Here is a 25,579-nt window from a genome sequence, read left to right as displayed (position 1 = left end):
TTATTATTGTTACTATGGAGATGATCCCAAATCCCTGTTCTGGGCTTGACCTTCAGACCTAACTTGCCAAGTACCTATTATATCTCCCCCGACACGGGCTCTGGCTACCTCCCGTCCAGTGTGTTTCAAATTGAGTGTCAGCTTCGCTTCTAATCCTGATCTTCCTTCAGTGTTTCCCCTTTGTCATCCTCCTGGTTTCCCAGCTGCAAACCTTTGTGATAGCTTAAATTTTTCCCTTTCCTGTGCAGCCTTTTGCCAAGTTTTACAAATTCATCGCCCTCCGCAACTCCCCAGGGTCCTTTCTCCCTCTTGCCCTTGGCCCCTGTATTCTGTTCAAGCCCCCACTGCCTCCGTGTGAGTACCTGAACTGTCTTTCATTTAGTCTGCCTGCCTGTTGCATGTTTTCACCCTCTATTCATTTTATACATTTTTATCAGGCCTTCCAAAGCTGATCTTAAATCACATCACTCTCCTTCTCAAAAACCTTGACCATTATCTGCTCATTAAAGTCTAAACTCCTTTGACGAGTTAGGATCCAAGGGTCTCCAGAACCTAGCTCCAACATCATTTAAATACCTTCTTAGAGCTCACGGCTAGACACTTTGAGCATCCTAAGAGTAGGGAGTTGTTCATTTTTGCATTCCCGATACTTGGCGCTAGTAGGTGTTCATTATAATAAACCATAATTTAAACAGGAAGAAAGTGGCTGAGTATCATTGCTTATGCTTTTTCCTTTTCCTGAAATCCTTGTGTTTTGGCTCTGCACATCCACATTCCACTTGTGCTTCCAGGTCACTCCATCCTCTAATCCTTCCCTGGTCCTCCAGCTCATAATACCTGTTCCTTCCCATGATGCCTTCCTCAGAACCCTTTCTCTGACCTGCTGATCTCTGCTCCTCAGAGCTGCATAGGAACATGTTTTCTCTTCTACTAGGTCATATGCTTCTCAACAACAGGATGTGGGTGTGAGTCACCAAGCCCACTTCCTGACGTCCACTCATTTAACAGTTCACTTAGCAATCATTTATTGCCTGCCATTCTGTGTTAGGTATACAGCCGTGAGCAAAACCCAGTTCCATTTCCTTGGAGTTTATATTTTGGCAGTCTTCAATAATTCCCTGCCTCGATTCATACATTGGCAGTCATTGATCAGGTATCTGCTGGGGGCCAGTCTTGGTGCTAAGTGCTTAGGGTACAGATGTTAATGAAAATGGCCTTTGTCCTCAAGGAACTCATGATGCATTGGGGAGGCAGCCACTTAAAGAAATGATCGTGGTATAGTATATTAAGTATTTATGCAGCATTTCTCGACAGGGACACTATTGGCATTATATGTGGGGGAATTCTCTGTTCGGCAGGACTTTCCCCTGCATTGTGAATTGTTCAGCTCCTTGCTTACCCCCATCCCGCTAGTAAGGTCTCCTGAGTCATGTGACAACCCTACCCATTTCCAAATAACTCTACAGGGGTGAGCACGACTGTCGGGAGAGGACCTTCCATTTAGCTGGCAAACAAAGGAGGGAATGATGAGTTGTGTCTGGGGAGAAGGGATGAGTGTTTGCTGACTGGGCCGGGGAAGGGTGGTTGTGATGAATGTAGCCCTGAGGAAGGCATCAGGCGAAGGCATGGAACAGAGGTATTCAACAGCATGGCCCATTCCAGGGCCTCCAAGTGGTTAGCCGTGGCTGGCGGGGAGGGGGAAAGGTGCGGGTATGAAGAAGTTGTTTGGGAACAGCTGGAGAGGAATTGGGCTCTGTGGTGGAGGGCTGTATATACAGGGCCAACAGGCTTTGAGCAGATGCTAGAAGAAAGTCAAGGTGGAAGGTACTAGGGCCCAAACAGGCGTTAGTGATGAGGAAGGAACTGAATGGACCCTCAGGTTATGATGGGACTTTATGATATGATTGTCCTGGAAGTACAGACTTCCCAGGGATAAAGAAACACCTTAAAACTTCAAAGGCTTTTGTGCATTGTAAGTATTTAGCTTAATCCACAGATTTGTCACTGATCTTTTTTTTTTTTAAACATTTTATTGATTTTTTACAGAGAGGAAGGGAGAGGGAGAGAGAGCCAGAAACATCGATGAGAGAGAAACATCAGTCAGCTGCCTCCTGCACACCCCCCACCGGGGATGTGCCCGCAACCAAGGTACATGCCCCTGACCGGAATCGAACCCGGGACCCTTGAGTCCACAGGCTGACGCTCTATCCACTGAGCCAAACCAGCTAGGGCTGTCACTGATCTTATTCCTTCTTGGGAGCCCCTTTGCTCAGCTAAGGGATCCTAAACGTGCTGGTGGTTGGCACACTGAGGTTCCTGAAAACGCTGATGTCTAGGAGAGTGGCGGGAGGTCCACCTGGCCCTGTGTGCCATTTTGAGGGCAGGTAGGCCTGGAGAAAGCCAGACTTCTGTCTGAAGCAGGACAGTGAAACGATGATGTAGAAGGTCCCTCTGTGACCCCTGTCGTTGGGGCCCAGTCAGGCACAGCTCCGCAGCCTTAGCTCATGTCCATCCCAGCATTTCCCGCAATGCACTGTTTGGAATTTTGGGTGCCTTTCTCCTGCTAGACCACAGGTTCCTGGTCACGCTGCTGTCCCCACACAGAGCCTAGTTCTGTGCCTGGCAATTCAGCAGCTGGTGGTTCATGAATGCACTTCTCCTTTTGTTTCTTTTTTTAAAAAAATTGTTGAGGGTATTACAGATGTCCCCCATTTTCTCCCCCTTTGCTTCCCTCCTCCGGACTTTGCCCCACCCCAGGCCTTCACCGCACTGTTGTCTGTGTCCATGGGCTATGCATATATGTATATAAGTTCTTTGGTTAATCTCTTCTCCCCCTCCCCACCCCGTATCGCCTCTGAGGTTTGTCAGTCTCTTGCATGCTTCCATGTTTCTGGATCTATTTTGTTCGTCAATTTATTTTGTTCATTAGGTTCCACATATAAGTGAGATCCTGTGATACTTGTCTTTCTCTGACTGGCTTGTTTCACTTAGCACTGTACTCTCCAGGCCCATCCATGCTGTCTCGAAGGTTAAGAGAACCTTTTTTTTATAGCTGCATAGTATGCCATTGTATAAATGCACCACAGTTTCTCCTCTTTTTCTAATTGCTGCCTTTCTCAAAGCATGCACACTATCTGTTAGAATTGTAGTAGTCTTCCCAGGAAATGCATTTTTTACATCTGCATTTTCTTTCCTTTGTTCTTTAGTTACAAGACAGTGAATATTGTCCTGTTTTGGAAGCAACATTTGTAATGGTGGCCCGTGATTCTGAAAATAAGGGGTAATTGTTCTTTTTTTCTAATTCTTTATTTTGAACAATTTTAAAGATACACAACACCAGAGAGAAGAGCATAATGAATGTCTATATACCCATCACCTACACTTGAGTTTTAATATTTTTGCCATATTTGCTTCATCTGTTTTTTTTAGTATATTATTTTCTTTATAATATTTTAAAGCAAATCCCAGACATAATGACATTTCACCTCTAAAAACTTTAGTTTAGGCATCTCTTAAAAAAATGAGGATATTTTTGTCTGGCTGATGTGGCTCAGTGGTTGAGCATCAAGCCATGAACCAGGAGCTCAGGGTTCAATTCCTGATCAGGGCACATGCCTGGGTTGTGGACTCAATCCCCAGTAGGGGGTGTGCAGGAGGCAGCTGGTCAATGATTCTCTCATCATTGATGTTTCTCTCTCTCTCTCTCTCTCTCTCTCTCTCTCTCTCTCTCTCTCCCCTCTCCCTTCCTCTCTGAAATAAAAAATATGTATTAAAATATTTTTTAAAATGAGAATATTTTCTTAAATAACTACATTACCATTAGTACACCTAACAAAAATACTAGTCAATCCTTAGTATATTCCAATAGTTCATATTCAGTTTTCCCCAAATATCTTTTTAATGATCTGTTCAAATTAGGATACAAACAAAGTCCACATATTGCATTTGATTTTTATGTCTCGTAAGCCTGTTTTGTTGGTCAATAGCTTCAGTGAGATATAATTCACATATAGAATTCACCCATTGAAAGTGTACAATTTTATGGCTTTTAGTTGTGCGGTCTCTAGGGGTTGTTTAAATCCAGAATAGTTGTGTGTCTCCACTGTCCCCCTCTTTTCCCCCCACTCAGACCCCAAGTATCAACACTCACTAGGTGAGCTGCTGTTGACGCAAAATGTTAGCATCATTGAATGCCCCCTTATTGTTTTATCAACTCTTGAAAGGCCGGATGGGTTCTTCTAGACCAGGGGTGGGGAACGTCCTGCGCGCGGGCCATATAAGGCCAGTGAAATCATTTGGTTTGGCCCTGCCAAGCCATTAGGGGTGAGTTAATGAAATGTTTGACCGAATATAGCAGGCTAATTTTTAAGGTGATAATTTTGTATGGCCCGTGAAGGATGTTATAAATATCCCAATGGCCCTTGGCAGAAAAAAGGTTCCCCACCCCTGTTCTAGACAATGTCCAATTTTCTGGATCTGTCTCATTGCTTCCTCATGGTATTTTTTTCTTGGACTTGTTTCTCTATTTCTAGTATTTTCTATAAACTGAAGTTAGAGCTAGAGCCTTGATTAGACTCAGGTTCAGCTTATTGGGTGCGAGCACTTCATGGGTGATGCTGTGTATCTCGTGTCTTGTATTGCATCGTAGAAGGAGGTATAGATGGTCTCCCTCCTAGCGATGCTAAGATTGACGCGTGGGTTCAAGTAGTGATAACCTGATCTTGCCACTGTCAAGTTCAGTTTATCCGCTTATGATCAGCAATGATCTACAGGGCAGGGTATATCCAATGTATATATACTTCGCCATCCTGCACAGAGCTAGCTCCCCATCAGTCTTTCTCCAGGGCTCTTAATGCCCTTTGTTGATCATTGCTTTAATCATGTGGGAGTGTAAAAGGATTCTCAAGTTCTGTCATTCTTTCAACATTTATTAGCTGGAGTTCTGTAAAGAAGAGCTGTCCCTTACCAACTAGGGCAATTTGGTTTGTAAAGGGAAGTCAAGATGAATGTTTCATTCCTGTCTTTTACTTACACATTTGCAAAAGAATGAGTTGATTAATTAGCTAGTGACAACATGGTTTTTCTACTATTTTGGCTTTAAAAAACAATATCTTTGTGAATGCGTGGATTTTAACATATAAATGTATTTCCACGAATTGTAGCCAGTGCTCTTGCTGCTCAGAGGATACTATCTTTGGTCAGTGGGAGCCCCTTTAAGCTGCCTCCTGTGATAAGCCCTTTTGACATTTCCCCATTGGTTTTTGATACCTGCCTGCTCTCTGGTGCAAGGAGATATCTTGGGCTCATCTTACACATTTCCTGCCCCAGGCCTAGAAACAGCCATTTCCCCCAGGAGTCCTGGGGTTCCTTTTAGTGGGAACTGGTATTTTGAGACCAAAATCTAGGCACTAGAACTGTACTGTTACTAGTTTATCATCATGTCTAGGCCTTTTTAGTGGGCAGAGCTTGGGTATATATTATAAAGCAAATAAATAAACAACCTCATGAGTTTATAGTGTCATTTTCAAGTTTAATTGTACAGGCCTTAACTTATTTGGCTTTCTACTTTATCTTTTTTCTCTTAAATTGATTGATTGGTTCCTAACAACAGTTACACCCAAGGTCTTCAAACTGAGAAAAACCATCTAATTGTGTGGGGGGAGTAGGGTGGGAGAGAGTTACAGGATTGCTGTTTGTACAGGACTGTGTAGAGGCCCTTGGGGAGTCTAATTTGTATTAGAAACTTGAGTGAGGAGTTTGCAATGAGAAGTCATTTCTGCTGCGTGGAAAGCTGACATGGAAAATGTGATAAGATTGAAAAATACCTTGGCGACTGGTCTGAGCGAAGAATGCACCCATCTAGCTTCAGTCCTCCCACCTTCCCCAGCTGACCTGCTTGCTGCTCCGGTGCCTGGCCTGGGGCTCCTTTGCCAGCATTGGGGGGCATTACTTGAAGTTCCTCTCCCAGCTGATGTATTTCAGTTTCCCAAACTGCCATTTCAGGTCTTTTGTTGCCATTGTTGTTTCATCAAACTTTTGGATTCTGCCACAGTGAAATACTATGTTCCTTTTTGCTCAGTTTTCTATTTTAAAAAAGTTGCCACCTACAGAAAAATAGAATAATGCAACGAACACTTATATATACCCTTTACTTAAATTCGCCAGTTAATGTTTTGCCACCAACCTATTTTCCCATTCTCTATAAATATACATACACATTTCCCCCCGGAATCATTTGAAAGTTTGAGACTGTTTCACCCATAAATAGTTTAGCATATATCTCCTAAGAATAAGATAATTCTCCTAGCCGAAACCGGTTTGGCTCAGTGGATAGAGCGTCGGCCTGCGGACTCAAGGGTCCCAGGTTCGATTCCGGTCAAGGGCATGTACCTTGGTTGCGGGCACATCCCCAGTAGGGGGTGTGCAAGAGGCAGCTGATCGATGTTTCTAACTCTCTATCCCTCTCTCTTCCTCTCTGTAAAAAATCAATAAAATATATTTTTAAAAAAAAAGATAATTCTCCTACATAACCTCAATGCTTTTATTATACCCAAGAAATTGAACAGTGATATAATTGTATTATGCAATATATGATCCATATCCAAACTTTGCCAATTGTCCCTAAAATATCCTTTATGGCTTCTTCCCCTAAGGCAGATTTGGTCAGGGATCATGTATTGCAGTTGGTTACCATGGTTCTTTAAACTAGTCACCCTGCCAGGATGTTCTGCAACCGACTTTGACTGCTTCCTCATGATTAGGATCAGGTGAAACATGTTGGCAAGCAGCTACGTCCTTTTGACAATGTGAACGTTCTACTGTGCAGATGGGCCTGTAACCAGAAGCCTCCTCTGTTGTTCCCGAGTCCTTGTGTGAAGCAGTCAGTCAGCATTATTCAAAATGAACAGCAAAGTCCTGCCGGTGTGGCTCAGTGCTTGAGTGTTGACCTATGAACTAGGAGGTTACAGTTGGATGCCCAGTCAGGGCACATGCCCGGGTTTCAGGCTCAGTCCTCAGTGGGGGGCATGTAGAAGGCCGATCAAATATATTTTTTAAAAATGTTATTCTCTAATAAAAATGGAAGATTAACTATTACCCACTAGTTTTCAAGTCTTTGCTGTTTGCTTGTTTTTTAAAGAATATTTTAAAAAATATTTTTATTGATTTCAGAGAAGAAGGGAAAGGGAGAGATAGAAACATCAATGATGAGAGAGAATCATTGATTAGCTGCCTCCTGCACGCCCCACACTGGGGATCAAGCCTGCAACCTGGGCATGTGCCCTTGACTAGAAACGAACCCGGGACCCTTCAGTCACAGGCCAACATTCTATCCACTGAGCCAAACTGGCTAGGGCAGATAATAACATTTTAATTTATACTCTTTTCTTCTCTTTAGGTCGGCATTTGTAAATCCACTCATCCCTGAAGGCCCTAAGGAAGAAGCGCTCTTTAAACAAGGAGAATGTATATCAATTTTTTTATTATAAGATAAACTTTTAAAAGCACATTAACTGTACTGCAGAAGAGATTATGTTTAAGAGTATGCATGGACTCCTCATATTAGTCAGGTGTCTTACTCATTCCAAGAATTTACTGAAATTAAAAATACCTTATTTTTTGTTCCATGAAGTTCATACTTTGAACAGTTTTATCGATCAGCCAATATTTATTAATTGAAGTAATTTTTTCTCATTGTTAATGAAATGGTAAATGTATCTTTAATGTAATAACTTGGTTGGGGCTCTAGGTCAGGATGATTATAGCTGGTTTTACACTGAGCTGGCAAAGAATCACAAAGTTTTTGTGAGATGTATGGACAATTCCCAAGGGGATTGTTACAGTCTGGAAGTACAGCCCAGTTCAGAAACCCCAGTGTGCAGTGTGACCCTCCTGACACCATGGTTCCTTATTGTCCCATATTTCAGTGAACAAGGGGAGAAGGGTCGCCTTCAGCTCCATGTCGTTACTGAAAATGGCTCCCAGTGCTGAGGAGAGGATGACCATCCATGAGATGTTTCTTAACACACTGGATCAAAAGTAAGTTAGGCTGGCCCGGCCGGTGTCGCTCAGTGGTTGAGCATTGACCTATGAACCAGGAGGTCACAGTTCATTTCCTTGTCAGGACACATGCCCGGTTGCGGGCTCGATCCCCAGTGTGTGTGTGTGTGGGGGGGGGGGGGGGCGTGCAGGAGGCAGCCGATCAATGATTCTCTCTCATCAGTGATGTTTCTCTCTCTCTCTCCCTCTCCCTTTCTCTTTAAAATAAAAAAAGTATATTTTGAAACAAAAAGTAAGTTAGGCTGGTGAGATTCCACATTAGGAATGCATTCATCCTTGGTGTTTTCCATAGCCGGGCTTGCCTGAACATATTGGAAATTGTTTGCAAATATTTTCCTTTTTAGCAGCTAAACCATGGCCCTAACAGGGTTTACTGATTCTCTATTTGCATAGGACTATAAGTTTTCAAAGTCGAGTTTTGCCCCCTAATGCAGTATGGATGGAGAAATCAAAACTGAAGAGCTTGGAAATTTGCCACCCTCAGGTATGTGATATGGTGAAAAATCTGAATAGGATAACTTGCATCCATGATATTCATCTAAGATATGACATCTTTAAACTGGCCTCTGTTCTTTGGCATTGTTAATTCCTTTGTTCTGTATATGCGTGTGGCCATGAGCTTGTATTTCCTATCATTCATTTTATGCCCTATAGGAGAGGAATATTTTCAATCGGATCTTTGGTGGTTTCCTTATGAGGAAAGCATACGAACTCGGATGGGCTACTGCTTGTAACTTTGGGTAAGTTAGATTTAAGGTAGTATTGACTTCTGAGAAGCAATTTTTACTACCCCACTGAAATGAAACTTTTTTTTTTAATACGCCGGAGGAAAAAAAGGCACAGGTGTGTTCCAGAAATAGCCCACTGAAATGAAACATTTTGGACCAGTCTGGATGTGTTGGGGAATTTGTTGTGTTTTTAAAATAAATGTCACACTCATACCAGCTGGGTTTGATCCTCATTTTAGAAGTCTGTTACTCTGACTAGGTAAATTAGCACATTACAGGCATACCTCGTTTTATTGCGCTCCGCTTTATTGCACTCCACAGATGTGTTTTTTACACATGGAAGGCAAGACCTTCCACCAGCAAAACGGTTATGCCTCGCTTTATTTCATTGCTTACTTTATTGCGGTGGTCTGGAACCAAACCTGCAATATCTCCGAGGCCTGCCTGTAAAGACCTATGAGAAAGGGAGGTGACAATATGCTGAAGGGAAAAGATACAGTGACTTCGGCACTGATCTGGTCACAGTGATGTGTCTTACCATTCCTTGCTGGTATGATTGCTTTCCCCTTCTCTAGGTTTATTCTTTGATCATTTAAATTTCGCTTCCGTCAGTTGTTAGGGGAAAAATAGAGAGCATCTGAATTTTACACTTGACCCCAAATTCTGCCTCTCCCAATAGTGGTTCCCGACCATTTGTAGTGGCGGTGGATGACATCATGTTCCAGAAACCTGTTGAGGTTGGATCATTGCTGTTTCTGTCTTCCCAGGTAGGTGCGCGACAAGATAAAATACAATTTACGATCATTCGGGCCTAGAAGAGAAGTTTTGATATCCTACAGCTATTGCTTCTCTTGTGACTGCCTGCTCCCCCTTCCCAATGTGATGGGCTCCCTCGTGTCTACAATCTCTTAGGTTTGCTTTACTCAAGGCAACTACATTCAAGTCAGAGTCCACAGCGAAGTGGCCTCTCTGCACAATAAAGAACACACAACCACCAATGTCTTTCATTTCACCTTCATGTCGGAGAATGAAGTGCCTTTGGTTTTCCCCAGAACATATGGAGGTAAGCAGCCAGGATTGCGTGTCCCTAACAAAGGCAGGAACTTTTCAAGAAATTTTCTCCTTTCAAATTGTTGTAGGGAGCACACTGATGCCTGTTAACTCAAGAGCACATCTTTAAAAAGAAATAAATATTATATTATATTATATTATATTATATTATATTATATTATATTATATTAAATATATATATATTTATATTATTATATTATACTAGAGGCCCAGTGCATGATTGAATCATGCACGTGTAGGGTCCCCTACACGCTTTCGCTTTCGATCACAGGGGAGCTGGGTGCCTGTCTGCTGGTGCACCAGGCCTTTCAGAAGCCTCTGGCGCGGGGGAGGCTTCTGAAAGGCCTGGTGCCGGAGCGGACAGGCACCCAGCTCCCACGCTTTTGATGGTCCGCGGCGGGACGTGAGCTCGCTGCCCCAGAGGCCCCGGCCCCTTCTGTGCCGCAGCACAGCCATGGCACAGACGGCCACCCCGAGTCCTGCCCCCCCGCGCCTCCTGACCAATCGTGGGTATAGTGAAGGTATGGTCAATTTGCATATTTGTGTATTATTAGGTAGGATTATATTAAATATATATATATATAATTATTAATTTCAGAGAGGAGGGGGAGGGGGAGAGAGAGAGAAACATCAATGATGAGAGAGAATCATTGATCAGCTGCCTCCTGCACGCCCCCTACTGGGGATCGAGCCCACAACCTGGGCATGTGCCCTGACGGGGAATCAAACCACTGAGCACCTCTTTAGGAGATTGTGCATTTTCAGGTTCTGCAGCCCAGAAGGCCAGGATGCCTCCTGGCCCCGCAGGTGGCTGTGGCTGCTCTGCCCACCTGGCTGTTGCCTGAAGAGCTGGTGCCAGCTGCAAGCAGCCACTGGAGGTCAAAGACTGGTCCAGCCAAAGGAAAGGGGTGGGAGTCGAGGCTTGCTGCCGTGGGAACCGTGCGCACTCCTGGCCCAATAGCGCTTGCCGAGCACCAGTTCTGCGTTCTCATTGCCGCCCAGTGTTCCCGAGTAGTCCTGTGTTTGTACCTTGCTGTTCTGAGGCACTGCAAGTTTCTCCATGGTTATCTCTCTTGTGTTTCAGAGTCCATGTTGTATTTAGATGGGCAGCGGCATTTTAACTCCATGAGTGCATCGCAGACCATGAAAAAGGACTACCTTCTGAAGCCCCAGGGAAAGCCACACTTGTTGGAGACCAGCCTTCCTAGTGCCTGACGACGGCCTCATCACGTGTATAGGTTTAGTGCTTATGCTCATCCCCCATAGAGAAAAAGGATGTCTTCAGCTTTTAGGATGATTAGAAAAGTAGAACAAGAGAGTGGCCGGCTGGGGCAGAGGGAGAGAGAGTTATTAAATAATAAACACTTTCAAAACGATTGAAATTGTGGATCCACCATGTTGCTTCCTGTCTGCTGAAGAGATCAGGACAGATGCCTTTGTGTGCCATTGGAAACCTCTTTTTCTCACACAGATCACAGACTATCCATGCGTCCGTGGCTTCTTGCCAAGCCATTTGGAGGGCATTCTTTCAGCCTGACCTTTGTGGCAGTTCCCCTGTGTCCTCTAAATCCCAGCAACCCTCCATGATTCCTTAGTGTTTTGCCTCCCCCTGCTTTCCAGCTTTCGTTGTTAGCAAAGGGTAGATGAAAAGGGGGAGGGGGGGGCGAAGGGATTTGACGAAAGAGGTGGTATTGTGAAAGATTTGTGGGAAGCTTTAGATCTGAAGCCATACGCGGAGATGTTCAGAGATGAGCCAGATGAGGAAACAGGACTGTGTGTTCACTCTCTCACTAGACAGCTCCTGGTACTCTCTGCTGGCACTAGGTGGGATATACAATTAAAAAACAAGTCCTAGCTGGTTTGGCTCAGTGGATAGAGCGTCGGCATGCGAACTGAAGGGTCCTGGGTTTGATTCCAGTCAAGGGTATGTAGCTCGGTTGCAAGCTCAATCCCTGGCCCTTATCGGGGCTGGGGCGCATGCAGGAGGCAACCAATCGATGTGTCTCTCTTACATCGATGTTTCTCTGTCCCCCTCCCTTCCACTCTCTCTAAAAATCAATGGAAAAATATCCTCGGGTGAGAATTAACAATAACAACAACAACAACAAAAAAAACCACCCAAGAACAATAATAACAGCTGCATATGCTTGTGGATCATACTTGCTATGTGGTAGTTCATTTATTTCTTTTTAAAAAATATTTTTATTGATTTCAGAGAGGAAGGGAGAGGGAGAGATAGAAATATCAATGATGAGAGAGAATCATTGATTGGCTGCCTTCTGCATGCCCCACATTGGGGAATGAGCGCCCAACTGGGCATATGCCATGACCACTGGGAATTGAACCATGACCTCCTGGTTCATAGGTCGACGCTCAACCACTGAGCAACACTGGTTGGGCAAGCTCATTTATTTCTTCCATCAGTACTATGTGGTAGGTTCTGTAACCCCTCATATGGTTAGGTCAGGAAACTGAAGTATAGAGAGGTTAAGTACCGCTAGTAGGTGGTGGTGCTGGGATTCAGAATGAGACTGGGTCCCACCCCTAGTAGGTGGTGGTGCTGGGATTCAGAATGAGACTGCGTGGGGCCAGGGTACTCTTGACCAGTAAGTACACTAGACTGCTTTCTAGGAATGTAGCAAGGGAGGCCACACCCAGTATCAATCACAGTGTCACCTAGGGGGGCTGTACCCAACATCACAATTACCAAAGGGAGGTAACCCTTGAGTTCGCAGCCAAGACACGGTTTCTTCCTGGATTGGACAGGAAGTCGCTCAAGGTCAGAAGAGACCAAGACCAGGCTGCAGAGAAGAAAAAAGTCATCTCTGGAAAGGAAGGAAGCAGTCTTTAGTGGGGGTTCCAGATCAGTAGTCACAAACTTGGCTCTGCCTCAGAGTTAGCTGGCATGCTTTTATTTTTTTATTTTATTTTATATTTTTTAATAGATTTTTATTGATTTTTTACAGAGAGGAAGGGAGAGGGATAGAGAGCTAGAAACATCAATGAGAGAGAAACATCGACCAGCTGCCTCCTGCACACCCCCTACCGGGGATGTGCCCGCAACCAATGTACATGCCCTTGACCGGAATCGAACCTGGGACCCTTCAGTCCGCAGGCCGATGCTCTATCCACTGAGCCAAACCGGTTTCGGCTAGCTGGCATGCTTTTAAAATCATGCTAGTTTAGTTTTTATGGAAATCAGTTACTATGAACAAACCTTTCTGACATCGTCAGTCCCGGGAATGAACAGTAGCATCAATCTTTGCCTCCTGAGCTTCATCTGGCCCTTTAGCACAGCGTTTTGCATATCTACCCACAACCCAGTGGGGCCCCTGAAGTGGCTTCCGGGGAGGGATGAAGGGAGAGGGACGGGCTCTGGGGAGTTGTGTGAATGTGTTAAGTGGAGTTCAGTGAAGAGACCTAATCCTGTTGTGTGAAATGTACATTATCCATTCATCCATTTATTGCTGTGCACTGTAGCTTTTTCTAAAACTTTCCTTGCTATTTTAAGTAATCTATAATAATAAAAGCATAATATGCTAATTAGACTGACGTCCTTCTGGACCACCTTCCAGACGAAGCTGGGGCTGCGAGGGAAGCCTGGTCCCGGGTGCCAGAGGGAAGCGGGTGCTGGCAGCCATGGGAAGGAAGGCCTACTCTTGCATGAATTTCGTGTATCGGTCCTCTAGTGTTGCAATAAATATCTTTAGTTAAAATATTTAATCCTTAAATTATTTTCTTAGGAAAATTGTAGAGAAGTGATGTCCAGGGCAAAATAGTATATATGTTGAAGGCTTTGAGTGTATTTCACATACCCCCCCAGAACAGTTGCACATGTTCATACATTGAAGTACATACATGTTGAAGGCTTTGCGTGTATTTTACATACACCTCCAGAACAATTGCACATGTTCATATGTTGAAGTACATACATGTTGAGGGCTTTGAGTGTATTTCACATTACCCTCCAGAACAGTTGCACGCGATCACTTACTCATCAGCAGTTGGCCTGAACTTAGGCACATTTTATCCTATTCTTTTATTATTTTATTTTGTTTTTTTTAAAATTTCTTTATTGATTAAGGTGTCACATATTTGTCCTCATTATCCTATTCTTTTAAAAACATCTTTGCCGCTGAAACCGGTTTGGCTCAGTGGATAGAGCGTCGGCCTGCGGACTCAAGGGTCCCAGGTTCGATTCCTGTCAAGGGCATGTACCTTGGTTGCGGGCGCATCCCCAGTAGGGGGTGTGCAAGAGGCAGCTGATCGATGTTTCTCTCTCATTGATGTTTCTAACTCTCTATCCCTCTCTCTTCCTCTCTGTAAAAAATCAATAAAATATATTAAAAATAAATAAATAAATAAATAAATAAAAACATCTTTGCCATTTCAATAGGCAAAAAATGACATTCATTAACTGCCTTTCTTTTAATTCTACTGGGATTGAACTTTAAAAAATTTGCTCATTGTCTTTTTTATCCTCACCTGAGGATATTTTTCCATTGATTTTTAAAGACAGTGGAAGAGAGAGGGAAAGAGAGAGAAATATCAATGTGAGAGAAACATATCGACTGGTTGCCTCCTGTATGAGCCCTGACTAGGGCCTGGGCCAGGGAGGAACCTGCAGCCAAGGTACATGCCCTTGACCAGAATCAAACCGGGGACCCTTCAGTTTGCTAGCTGATGCTCTATCCACTGAGCCAAATGGGCCAGGGCTCATTGTCTTTTTAGTTGTTACTTGTTCGAGTAATTTTGGATATTGGAGTCTTAACCACAAATCTGTTATCTACCAATATAGTTTTTTAAATGATAAAAACTAGAGGTTTGTGTTTTTAAAAAATTTTTTTAAATATATTTCATTGATTTTTTTACAGAGAGGAAGGGAGAGGGATAGAGAGTTAGAAACATCGATGAGAGAGAAACATCGATCAGCTGCCTCCTGCACACCCCGCACTGGGGATGTGCCCACAACCAAGGTACGTGCCCTTGACTGGAATCGAACCTGGGACCCTTGAGTCTGTAGGCCGATGCTCTATCCACTGAGCCAAACCGGTTAGGGCAGGGCTAGAGGTTTTTAAAATATATTTTTATTTATTTCAGAGAGGAAGGAAGAGGGAGAGATAGAAACATCCATGATGAGAGAGAATCATTGATCGGCTGCCCCCTTCACCCCCCACACTGAGGATCGAGCCCACAACCCCGGGCATGTGCCCTGACCGGGAATCAAACCGTGACCTCCTGGTTCACAGGTGGACGCTCAACCACGGAGCCACGCAGGCTAGGCAAGAACTAGAATTTTAATATAGGATTTTAAAAAGATGAGAGGAAGCAGACCATGTAGGATACACAATAGATTCTAGATATTTAGTGTTCTGTCCCTCTACTTTAAAGAACAGCAAACTTTTAACCAGTACCAGCTCTGCCATGTATCTAGTGTGGAATTTCCTAATGTGGGTTGGATGTGGTTTAGTCCATGCTGAGATATCCCAGTAAGCCCAGTATTACTTAAGGCATTTATTACAAGTTCTTCATTTTTTTTTGCTTAGGTATTTCTTCAACGGGCAGTCCTTTTTTTTTTTTTTTTTTTTAATTAAGACAGCTCAAAGATTTTAGCATTAATTTCAAGGGGATATGTCCTGGTATGGCCATCCAAGTTGAGGCGTGTCCGCCCTTAGCCTGTGTGTGATGGGTCCAACCTCGCTCTGCAGTCTGAACAGCAGTCTGTGGTAAGCAAGACAAGGTAGGGTCCTTCCCGGGAGGGTTCCAACTTGTTTCCCTTCCAAGTCTTGATTAGAACAAACGTAGTCTGAACCAGAAATGCAAGAGGAGGGTCTTGGGTCAGGAGGCCTTCTAACCTGAGAGAGATTAAAGTAAAGAGATACCCAGTACATAGTTCTTAAGAAATTGGTCCCTAGTCTCCATTGTAGGAAGATCTTGAGGCATTCCGGGGCCTATTCGACTGTAGGTCAAGAAAAAAAGTTTAACTTCCTTTGTCCTTGGGTGTGACCAGCAAATGACACTAATTGAATCTCTGCTATCTGTCTCCCTGAGTAAGTTGATATAAGCTATTTGCCCTCTGGTTAGGGAGGCAAAATGCTAATCATTCACTCTTAAGTGTCCTTGGTTTAGAAAAGATGGGATTTACTCTGTTTAACCATCTAGTTTCCCTATTTTACTTATCCTGGCTTATTGGCATGTGTCATTTATATAACTTCCTTTTAACATTTCTCTCTCCAAACCTTCTATAACTTTCACAAACATTCTTATAATTTTAACTCACTTTTTCCCCCCTACAAAATGCATGTCTATGCCTCATGTCCTCTATTATCAAAACCATACAATTTCCTTCCAATTCAATTAGAGAAACCTTAATTTTCCAATGATAACCAAAAAGTAAACAGCCAGTATTTCTTAAACCACACCTTCAATCAAAGACATTACATCAACATTTCCAATTCTACTATAGATTTTCTGTAACAAAAGCTGAAATCAGGTGAACTGAAAACTTGTTGAAATATTTAGATATTACCCTAAACGGTTTGGCTCAGTGGATAGAGCGTCGGCCTGCAGACTCAAGGGTCCCAGGTTCGATTCTGATCAAGGGCATGTACCTTGGTTGCCGGCTCATACCCAGTGGGGGGTGTACAGGAGGCGGCTGATCAATGTTTCTCTCTCATCGATGTTTCTCTCTATCCCTCTCCCTTCCTCTCTGTAAAAAATCAATAAAAGCTGAAACCGGTTTGGCTCAGTGGATAGAGCGTCGGCCTGCGGACTGAAGGGTCCCAGGTTCGATTCCGGTCAAGGGCATGTACCTTGGTTGCGGGCACATCCCCGGTAGGGGGTGTGCAGGAGGCAGCTGGTCGATGTTTCTCTCTCATCGATGTTTCTAGCTCTCTGTCCCTCTCCCTTCCTCTCTGTAAAAATTCAATAAAATATATTTAAAAAGAAAGAAAGAACTATTTAGATGTTTATCATTTAACCCAGCAATGCTCCAAAGCCTTTAAGTTACCATTAGGTACATGAGGCTGGAGAAAGGTGGAGCGGGGAAGGGAGCAGGCCTGCAGCCTGTTCTAGGACTACAGTTTCCAGGCCTCCAGCCACTTGGATTTGAAACTGCCACATTTTGCCTTAGTGATAACATGCTAAAGTTTGGGTGATAATGAGTTCAGCTGATAGTATCAGGACTGTTCTTTGGGAATGGGGAGAGAGTGCTGGCCTTGGGATCTAAAGGCTCAGTGAGGGGTCCCTTCCTTTTTCTCTGTGAAATGGGCAGTCTTTAAGGGTTGTGCCTTTATCACTGGTTTCTCCAGAAAAGAGTTCACGCTGGCGTGCTTTGCACTGTGTCATACGTACCCAAGTGATGCTATACTATAGATCAGCACGGGTGGTCCGCGGACCACTGGTGGTCCGTGAGGTCCGAAAGGTTGGCAACCGCTGCTATAGATCCTTTCTGGCAACCCGAATACCCTGTCTCCATGTTCCCTTTGCTGCCTGCATGCTCTATGACATGATCTACTTTCTCCCATCTCTTTGTGTAGAACCAGGAGCTTGATTCCTGAAGAACTGAAGTCCTTCTCTTACCCCCAGGGAGTTCAGCATTTTCTTTTTGATGCGTTTGTGCAGGGAGAGATCTTTGATCCTTCTAAAGACATTTGATTCTTTGGGATGGCTGGGCTCACCTGGAGGTTCTTCTGCTTTAGGTAGCATTGGCCACTGGGGTCACTGGGGCAGCTGTGTTCATCCGGGAGCTTGCCTAGTATGGGAACATCTGGCACCTCAGCTGGGGTGGCTGGCATGGGTGGGGGCTGCCCAGGCCTCTCTAATAGGCTGGTTGGATTTCTTTAATGGAGGCTCAAGGGGTCCAAGAGCAACCAGACACATTCTTAGGTCATAACTATATCCTCCTCCTGCCTTTCAAAGCCATTTTTGTGGAGGGAATGATCGGTGGTGTCATGGAAGCTGACAAAGATGAGCACTGGGAAAAGGCTACAGGTTGGATGATCAAGAGGTGCTGGAAAGAAAAAACAATTTCAGCCCTGACCGGTTTGGCTCAGTGGATAGAGCGTTGGCCTGTGGACTCAAGGGTCCCAGGTTCGGTTCCGGCCAAGGGCATGTACCTTGGTTGTGGGCACATCCCCAGTGGGAGGTGTGCAGGAGGCAGCTGATCGATGTTTCTCTCTCATTGATGTTTCTAACTGTATATCCTTCTCCCTTCCTCTCTGTAAAAAATCAATAAAATATATTTTAAAACAATTTCAAAAAGCTGGATGACAAGGGGCTGAGTCATTGCAAGCGTGCAGCTCTTTCCTGGGTGAATTCCTTGGACACTGGTGCTAGTGAGATGCTGTTTTATAAACATTTTATTGACAAGTAACGTTGGGAAACTGCCTAGGATAACCCTCCTCTGATATGTTAGAATGGATATTAGCTTACAAAAGACTGAAAAGTAGGACCATAAGAACACCTGTTTAACTTGACCATGGACCTTTTTCTTTTTGTTAACACCTACAAATAAATAAAAAACACTAGGAGTTTTTATAACTCTTACAAAGCTGGGATCACACTCTTTATTCTATTTTGTTACATGAAAGGCCAGTATAGTATACAGTATGTCCAAGGAGTAAATCATTTGCACTCTTTTGCTCTGAAAAATCAAATATTAGTATAATGTTTCTTTTTGTTGTTGTTAATCATCACCAGAGGATATTTTTCCATTGATTTTTTTAGAGAGAGTGGAAGGGAGGGAGAGAGACACATCAATGTGAGAGAGACACATCTATTGGTTCCCTCCTGCATGCATCTGGACCAGGGTCAGGGATGAGCCTGTAACCAAGGTACGTACCCTTGAGCAGAATTGAACCGGGACCCTTCAGTCCATGGGTGGATGCTCTATCCACTGAGCCAAACCAGCCAGGGCAGTTTTATGTTTCTTAAAACCAAATTTTGGATAACATTTTAGATCCCACTGACATTTTCATCTTTCAAGAGTTAGCAGTTTTGCTTTGTTGTATAATTGCTGTCATTGTTGATGTTTTATAAAATTAACTTCTAACAATGTGTTTAACTGTACAAGGAATTCTGAATAATAATATTTTAGCATTTAATCCTTTACAGATGAGAAGAGGGAGGTGAAAGGAAGTGCATCAGGAGGAAGGTGAAGGTTAGTTTATAAGCTATTTGCCTCTGTTTTGGTACATAGAATACAAGTTTGTGTTACCCGTTTCTGTTTCTGAGCAAGAGCCTGAAGTTCAAAATCAATGCTTGGTGCTTTAACATGAAAGCTTAGGGATTCTTTATTTGTTTATAGAACCTCATGGCAACTTGTATGTTAGTGAAGTGTGGCAAAAACATCAGTTATAAGATGTAATCATGGGGCTGGGTGGGACTTGGTGGGGGGAGGGGAGAAAAAAAAGATGTAATCATTACAAAATAAGAATTTTTATGTATAGCTAAAGCATGCTGGATTCTTTCTATGTGTCAGGCACTGTGTTGATGACATTAAAACGTATTTTCTTGACCTGGCTGGGTAGCTCAGTTGGTTAGAGCACTGTCCTGATAAGCCAAGGTTATGGGTTTGATCTCTTATCAGGGCACATACAAGAATCAACCAATGAATGCATAAATAAGTGGAACAACACATTGATGTTTTTCTCGCTCTCAAATCAATAAATAAAATTTAAAAATGAACTTTCTCATTTAATTCTTACAATCGTCCTTTGAGGTAAATACCATTATTACCCCCATTTTGCAGATGAGGAAAGTGAGGTTTAGAAAGGGGAACATAATTTCCCAAAGCCCACCCTGTACCTTTATAGGTGCGGTAGACACAGACTAGATCTAGAATCTTGGCCCTTTGCCACATTTTATACATATTTTCTCAGCTGTTATGATAAAAAGTTAACATGATTTTATGTATACGGTATGAATATACTATATATATATATCAGAACATGATAGAATCTCAACCATAATAGATGAGGTTGGCTGAAATATTTTTAGCATTTAAAAAAAACCTCTTAAAATAAGACTTTTGCTACATTTGTGATTGACTCTTTAAATTGACTTGTGAATGTTTTCTCCCCCTCGCTTGGCAACAAATAATGAATTACTATAAAACAGGTAACAGGAAAGAGGAATTAAAAAATAAGGCTTTAGCCCTGACCGGTTTGGCTCAGTGGATAGAGCGTCGGCCTGCAGACTGAAAGGTCCCGGGTTTGATTCCGGTCAAGGGCATGTACCTTGGTTGCGGGCACATCCCCAGTGCGGGGTGAGCAGGAGGCAGCTGATAGATGTTTCTCTCTCATCGATGTTTCTAGCTCTCTGTCCCTCTCCCTTTCTCTCTGTAAAAAATCAATAAAATATATTTTAAAAAATAAGGCTTTGGTCAGTTTAAAATGGACTTAAGGGTCCTTAATAAATCACATTGTTTCATGAAACTGTTGTATCATAAGATTATTTTGATCTAAGGGGCTCAATCTGAGGTGGATTTGGGGTGCTTTGGTCCAGTTGGGTGGGTTTCTGGCAGGCAGTATGATTTGGGGAAGCGTGCTGGCCTTAATGTTCACACCTGTGAGGTTGATCTATGTCTTCAGGCCTCTAGTTCAAGGGGTAGGGTCGGGGGAGTCATTGCTTCGAGTCTGATTCTTCCTCCATAAAAGTAGGGGCATTTTTCTCATCTCACAGTCTTCTGATTTAGGCCTATATTCCTTCACTTGACTCAGCTGTTCAGTAAGTGAAATATTTTAATGAACATTTCATGAAATATCATCCTAAAAATCAAATCCTATTTAAGATTTGTATGCTAAAAAGGAGCCTCAGAAGAATAGAGGCCATTCTGAAAACCATTTAGTAATCCAGAGGCACTGAGAAATTAATACCCCAGAGAAAGGATTATAGTAACCAAAGACAGGGTAGGAATATTTTGATTTAAATTTAAAAAAAAAATGATTTCAGAGAGAGGAAGGGAGAGGGAGAGAGGAATAGAAACTCGATGAGAAAGAATCATTGATCGGCTGCCTCCTGCATGCCCCCTGCTGGGGATCAAGCCCGCAAGCCAGGCATGTGCCTGACTGGGAATCCAACTGTGACTTCCTGTTCATCAGTTGAGCACACCAGCCGGACAGGATATTGTGATTTTTGTTTCACAGAAATTGTGCTCTAATAGAGGGAATAATATGGCTAAAACAATATAACGGAAGTAAAATGAAAAGTACAGATGACAAGGTATTGATATAGTAGGCATTTATTTTTATCCTGAAAAAAAAAAAATATATATATATATATATACACACACACACACACACACACACACACACACACACACACACTGAGTGGCCAGATTATTATGACCACCTGACGTTTGTAGGCAAATTAGCCGTGCACTGCATCGTATGGGATATGGAAGCCGAAGGCCTGTTCGAACACCTTTGCTGTCTGCAGTTACCAAGATAAAATGTCTCCAGTTCGCACAGGAACACAAGGATTGGACAGTTGAGCATAGGAAAAAAGTCATGTGTTCCAATGAATCACGTTTCCAGTTGCATCATGCAGGTGGCAGAGTGAGAATTTCGCGGAAACAGCATGAAAGCATGCACCCCTCATGCATGAGTACAACCCTTCAAGCTGGTGGGGGCAGTGTTATGGTTTGTGGCATGTTTTCCTGGCATGATTTGGGCCCTTTAATTCGTGTGGAACAACGTCTGAATAGCACAACATACCTAAGTATTGTTGCTGATCAAGTTCATCCTATCAGGTTGATGGTGTATCCCAATGGAGATGGCTTCTTCCAACAAGACAATGTGCCATGCCACGGTGCTCGTATTGTGCAGGAGTGGTTTCAAGAACATGAGGGAGACTTTAACTTGCTTAGGTGGCCCCCACAATCACCAGATCTCAATCCAATTGAGCATTTGTGGGACGAAGTTAAAAGAGCCATCAGGCAGCTGGTTCCACAACCATCAAATCTCACAGAACTGGACAGTGCTATTCATCAGGCATGGTGTCAGATTCCTCCCATCACCTTTCAACATCTCGTGGAGTCAATGCCAAGAAGAATCACCGCAGTATTGAAGGCAAAAGGTGGCCCAACGAAGTACTGATGGTCATAATAATCTGGCCACTCAGTGTATATCTTGGGCTATGGAATTTAATGGGTTGTGACCAGCATTACAAAAATAAAAGCTCAGAATGCATCATGCATAATGGTGTGTGAAACTCATTGTGAACGTGCATGTTGCACACGCATGCACCTGCATACTAGGTCACGATGTAAAATGTCCTTTTAACTGGGTCAGGGTCATTAGTGGGAGTATACTCAGTACAAATTAAGATGCCTACTTGAGTTGTACTTAGTTTTGAATTGGTCTGATTTTTTTCTAAATTATATTGGTTAAAAAAAACCCATAAAATTGTTCGCATTCGTTGTTGCTAATTAGTTGTAGCTTGAAAGGGGGGCTCAGTACCTGGCAGATGGCTGAGGGATTTCAGTGCGCCGAGCGCCATCTCGTGGCCTTTGGGTTACAATGCAGTGTACTCCCTTCAATAAAAAACTTGTAAATCCTGCTTCTGAGCTCTACAAATGACCAGAATATAAAGTTAAACCACACCTGCACATTCAATTTTTTAAAAAAATATATTTTTTATTGATTTTAGAGAGGTAGGGAGGAGAGATAGATAGAAACATTAATGATGAGAGAGAATCATTGATCAGCTGTCCCTTGCACTCCCCACACTGGGGATCAAGCCCATAGCCCGGGCATGTGCCCTGACTGGTAATCAAACCGTGACCTCCTGGTTCATAGGTTGACACTCAACCACTGAGCCATGCTGGTCGGGCTGCAGATTCAATTCTTACCTTCCATCTCACCTTGGCCACACCCTCACCGCTGACCCTAGCCAGTAAGCTCTAAAGTATGTGCCATTTCCCAGCAGATTATCATGAGAGGAAAACCAGTCAGTGCTTTGTCTCTTGAAGTTGGGTCACAGGTACAGTCTTTTCATATAAGGACAGTGCACTCATAGGTGACAGCCTTCAGTGGAGCAATAGGAAATGGGTGTACAATCCCCTCCTCTGTGACACATTCCCTCATCCCAGTTTTTCCTTTTAGTTGCTTATGCTCGCTTTGGAGCTACCATAGGTGGCAGTGTCTTTTAGAGACTGTGGGCTTCTTGTGGGAAGAGATGTCATATCTTTATATCTGTATTGACTAGCCAAGTACCTTGTTCATGTGTAAGTAATAAATATGTTCTGTATGAACAAATGATTTAGGTGAATTTGGGTGTTTGATTTGGCTTTTGAATTTTGTAATTTAAAAAATTGTCAGGGTAAGCCTCAAGAAGGTAGACATTTAAAACTATATTTTCAGGATTTTACATAAGTGTACATTATGCCAAAATTGTATTATTATGTGAATAATGGAATTGGTAAAAGTTGCTTTGCTGTCTAAGACTAAATACCATGGTAAATATTTTCCTTCCTTTTAAAAGCTAGGTAAAATTTTTAATGAGTTTATAGAAGCATGTGTATATATACTGTATATGTGTGTTATATCTATACACACACAAGCATATATACCTATCTCCCCTGACATGGAGACCTTTATGGAGCTGTTTACCTGAGATACATGTTTTATCTCATTCATATATTAACTAGAGGCCCAGTGCACGAAATTCATGCACTTGGGGGGGGGATCCCTCAGCCCGGCCTGCATCCTCTTGCAGTCCAGGAGCCCTTGGGGGATGTTGGAGTGGGCCTAAGCCATCAGTAGGACATTCTTAGCGCTGCTGCGGAGGCGGGAGAGGCTCCTGCCACCACTGCTGTGCTTGCTAGCCATGAGCCCGGCTTCTGGGCTTCTGGCTGAGCAGTGAGTGCTTCCCCTGTGGGAGCGCACTGACCACCAGGGGGCAGCTCCTGTGTTGAGCATCTGCCCCTTGGTGGTCAGTGCACACCATAGTGACCGGTTGTTCTGCCATTTGGTCGATTTGCATATTAGCCTTTTATTATACAGGATAAGTCTATTAAAAAATATTTCAGTGACATAGCATCAGAAAGTTTATGGGTAATGAAATACAATGATGCATTCCGTGATATCAGATTGGGGGTGGGTAGAGTACAGAGCATCATTACCTAGTGAAATAGTGGTTAATGTATTTGAGAACAAAATATACAACCAGGAAGTCTACTGACAGATGGAAAGTTTAGGATGTAGGATTAGATGTGACCATGGGCAGAAAAGAAATGATGGGAGTGGGGACTGATTTCTTGTATGAGATTCTGGGGATTCAGAAATCCCTGGAAGAACAGTCTGCTGCAATCACTGTAAAGCTCGGCATACTGGCAAGACTTAACTGGGAACTATTCAACAGAAGATCAGAACTTGGAAGGAGAAGCATGGAATTATATGTGATATACTAGAGGCCCAGTGCACGGAATTCATGCACTCGGGAGAGGGGTCCCTCAGCCCGGCCTGTGCCCTCTCACAGTCCGGGAGCCCCATGATAGATCGCCCCAAAGAGGTAGGCCCTGCCCACCCAGCCAGGGCTCCACGATGGATTGCCCCCATAGAGGGAGGCCCTGCCCACCCACTGCAGCCTGCAGGTTGGTGGCCTGGGCCTCCCTCTTTGGGGTGATCGTGGAGACCCCTGATTGATTGATCAGACAGTCATTCTGCTGTTTGGATGTTCGGTCGATTTGCATATTATGCTTTTTATTATTATAGATACTAGCATGTGTGTATATAAATGTGCGTGCACTGAAGAGAGATTGCCTAGTGATTTCACAGAACCTCCAAGTCACTCTTGACCTATTATTTTGGATAAGCTCCAAATGGCATGGCATGGTCTGTCCTGCTGCAGAGGCAGCTACTAAACTGTACTGGTCTCCTTCCCTTAATCTGTTGGCAGCTGTCTCTAGAGGGATTTGTCAGCCTTACCACTATTGACATCTTGGGCTAGGTCTTTGTTGTGGGGCTGTTCTGTCCATTGTAGGATGATTGGCAGCACCCCCCCAGATGTGACAACCAAAAATATCTCAAAATTTCCATGTCCCCTGGGGGCAAATTGTGCCGGAGTGAGAAGCACTTCTCGATTGCATAGGTCAGCATGTTCTGGGAATAGGTCTCCTATAGCTGCCACCCTGTCAGGCCCAAGGCCCATCCTCTGCAGGGGGACTATCCTTTCTGGATGCTCTTTTTTCCCCAGTCTTCTGTAAATGGCCACATGAAATCATCTTTAGGATGTAATTTTGGACGTGTGGGCATTCAGAAGTCAGTTGTTTGGATAGTTGATAAAAGGCACTGAAAAGGAGTGCATTTAATGCTGTTTTATTCATGGCTATTTACATTAATTAATATCAAAGTGGTGAGTCAGGATGTATTTTCACTCATTTGTTGGTCTCCAGAAATTACTACACTATCAACACCTGCTTCAGTAATCAAATACTGAGCTCCTTAAGGGCAGAAAACTATCTTTGGTTACTGATATATACCAAGTGTGTAGAGTAGGCAATCGATAGCTGCTGTATGTTGAATGAAAACAGTAATGACTGGCTTTTTGGAATAGATATAAAAATAGCTGTCCTCCCTATAAACATACCTAAAATGAACATGTTAGAAAAGCTCTAAGAGACAGGCTTATTCCATGAGTAAAAAATCTGTACGCTTCAGATTGGAAAGAGGAAATCTGAGACTAGGATTCCAATTGTATTGGAAGTATTGACAAGATTA

At 43.3% G+C, this 25,579-nt stretch overlaps 1 protein-coding gene across 1 annotated transcript in view; it reads left to right on the top strand.

The window, feature by feature from the left end:
- Positions 1-19,227, top strand: part of ACOT9 (acyl-CoA thioesterase 9) — a 42,162-nt gene extending 22,935 nt beyond the window's left edge. The window contains exons 9-16 of the mRNA XM_079765739.1: positions 3,207-3,280; positions 7,397-7,464; positions 7,926-8,037; positions 8,452-8,542; positions 8,713-8,798; positions 9,466-9,553; positions 9,699-9,849; positions 10,942-19,227. Coding sequence (XP_079621865.1) covers positions 3,207-3,280; positions 7,397-7,464; positions 7,926-8,037; positions 8,452-8,542; positions 8,713-8,798; positions 9,466-9,553; positions 9,699-9,849; positions 10,942-11,072 — 801 coding nt within the window. The 3' untranslated portion in view covers positions 11,073-19,227. The remainder of the gene's footprint in view (positions 1-3,206; positions 3,281-7,396; positions 7,465-7,925; positions 8,038-8,451; positions 8,543-8,712; positions 8,799-9,465; positions 9,554-9,698; positions 9,850-10,941) is intronic.
- The last annotated feature ends 6,352 nt before the right edge of the window (positions 19,228-25,579 follow it).

Source organism: Cnephaeus nilssonii, assembly GCF_951640355.1.
Source record: "Cnephaeus nilssonii genome assembly, chromosome: X".
Classification (NCBI taxonomy): Eukaryota; Metazoa; Chordata; class Mammalia; order Chiroptera; family Vespertilionidae; genus Cnephaeus; species Cnephaeus nilssonii.
Note: the sequence above shows the minus strand (reverse complement) of the source record. Positions and strands in the feature narration are given on the sequence as shown.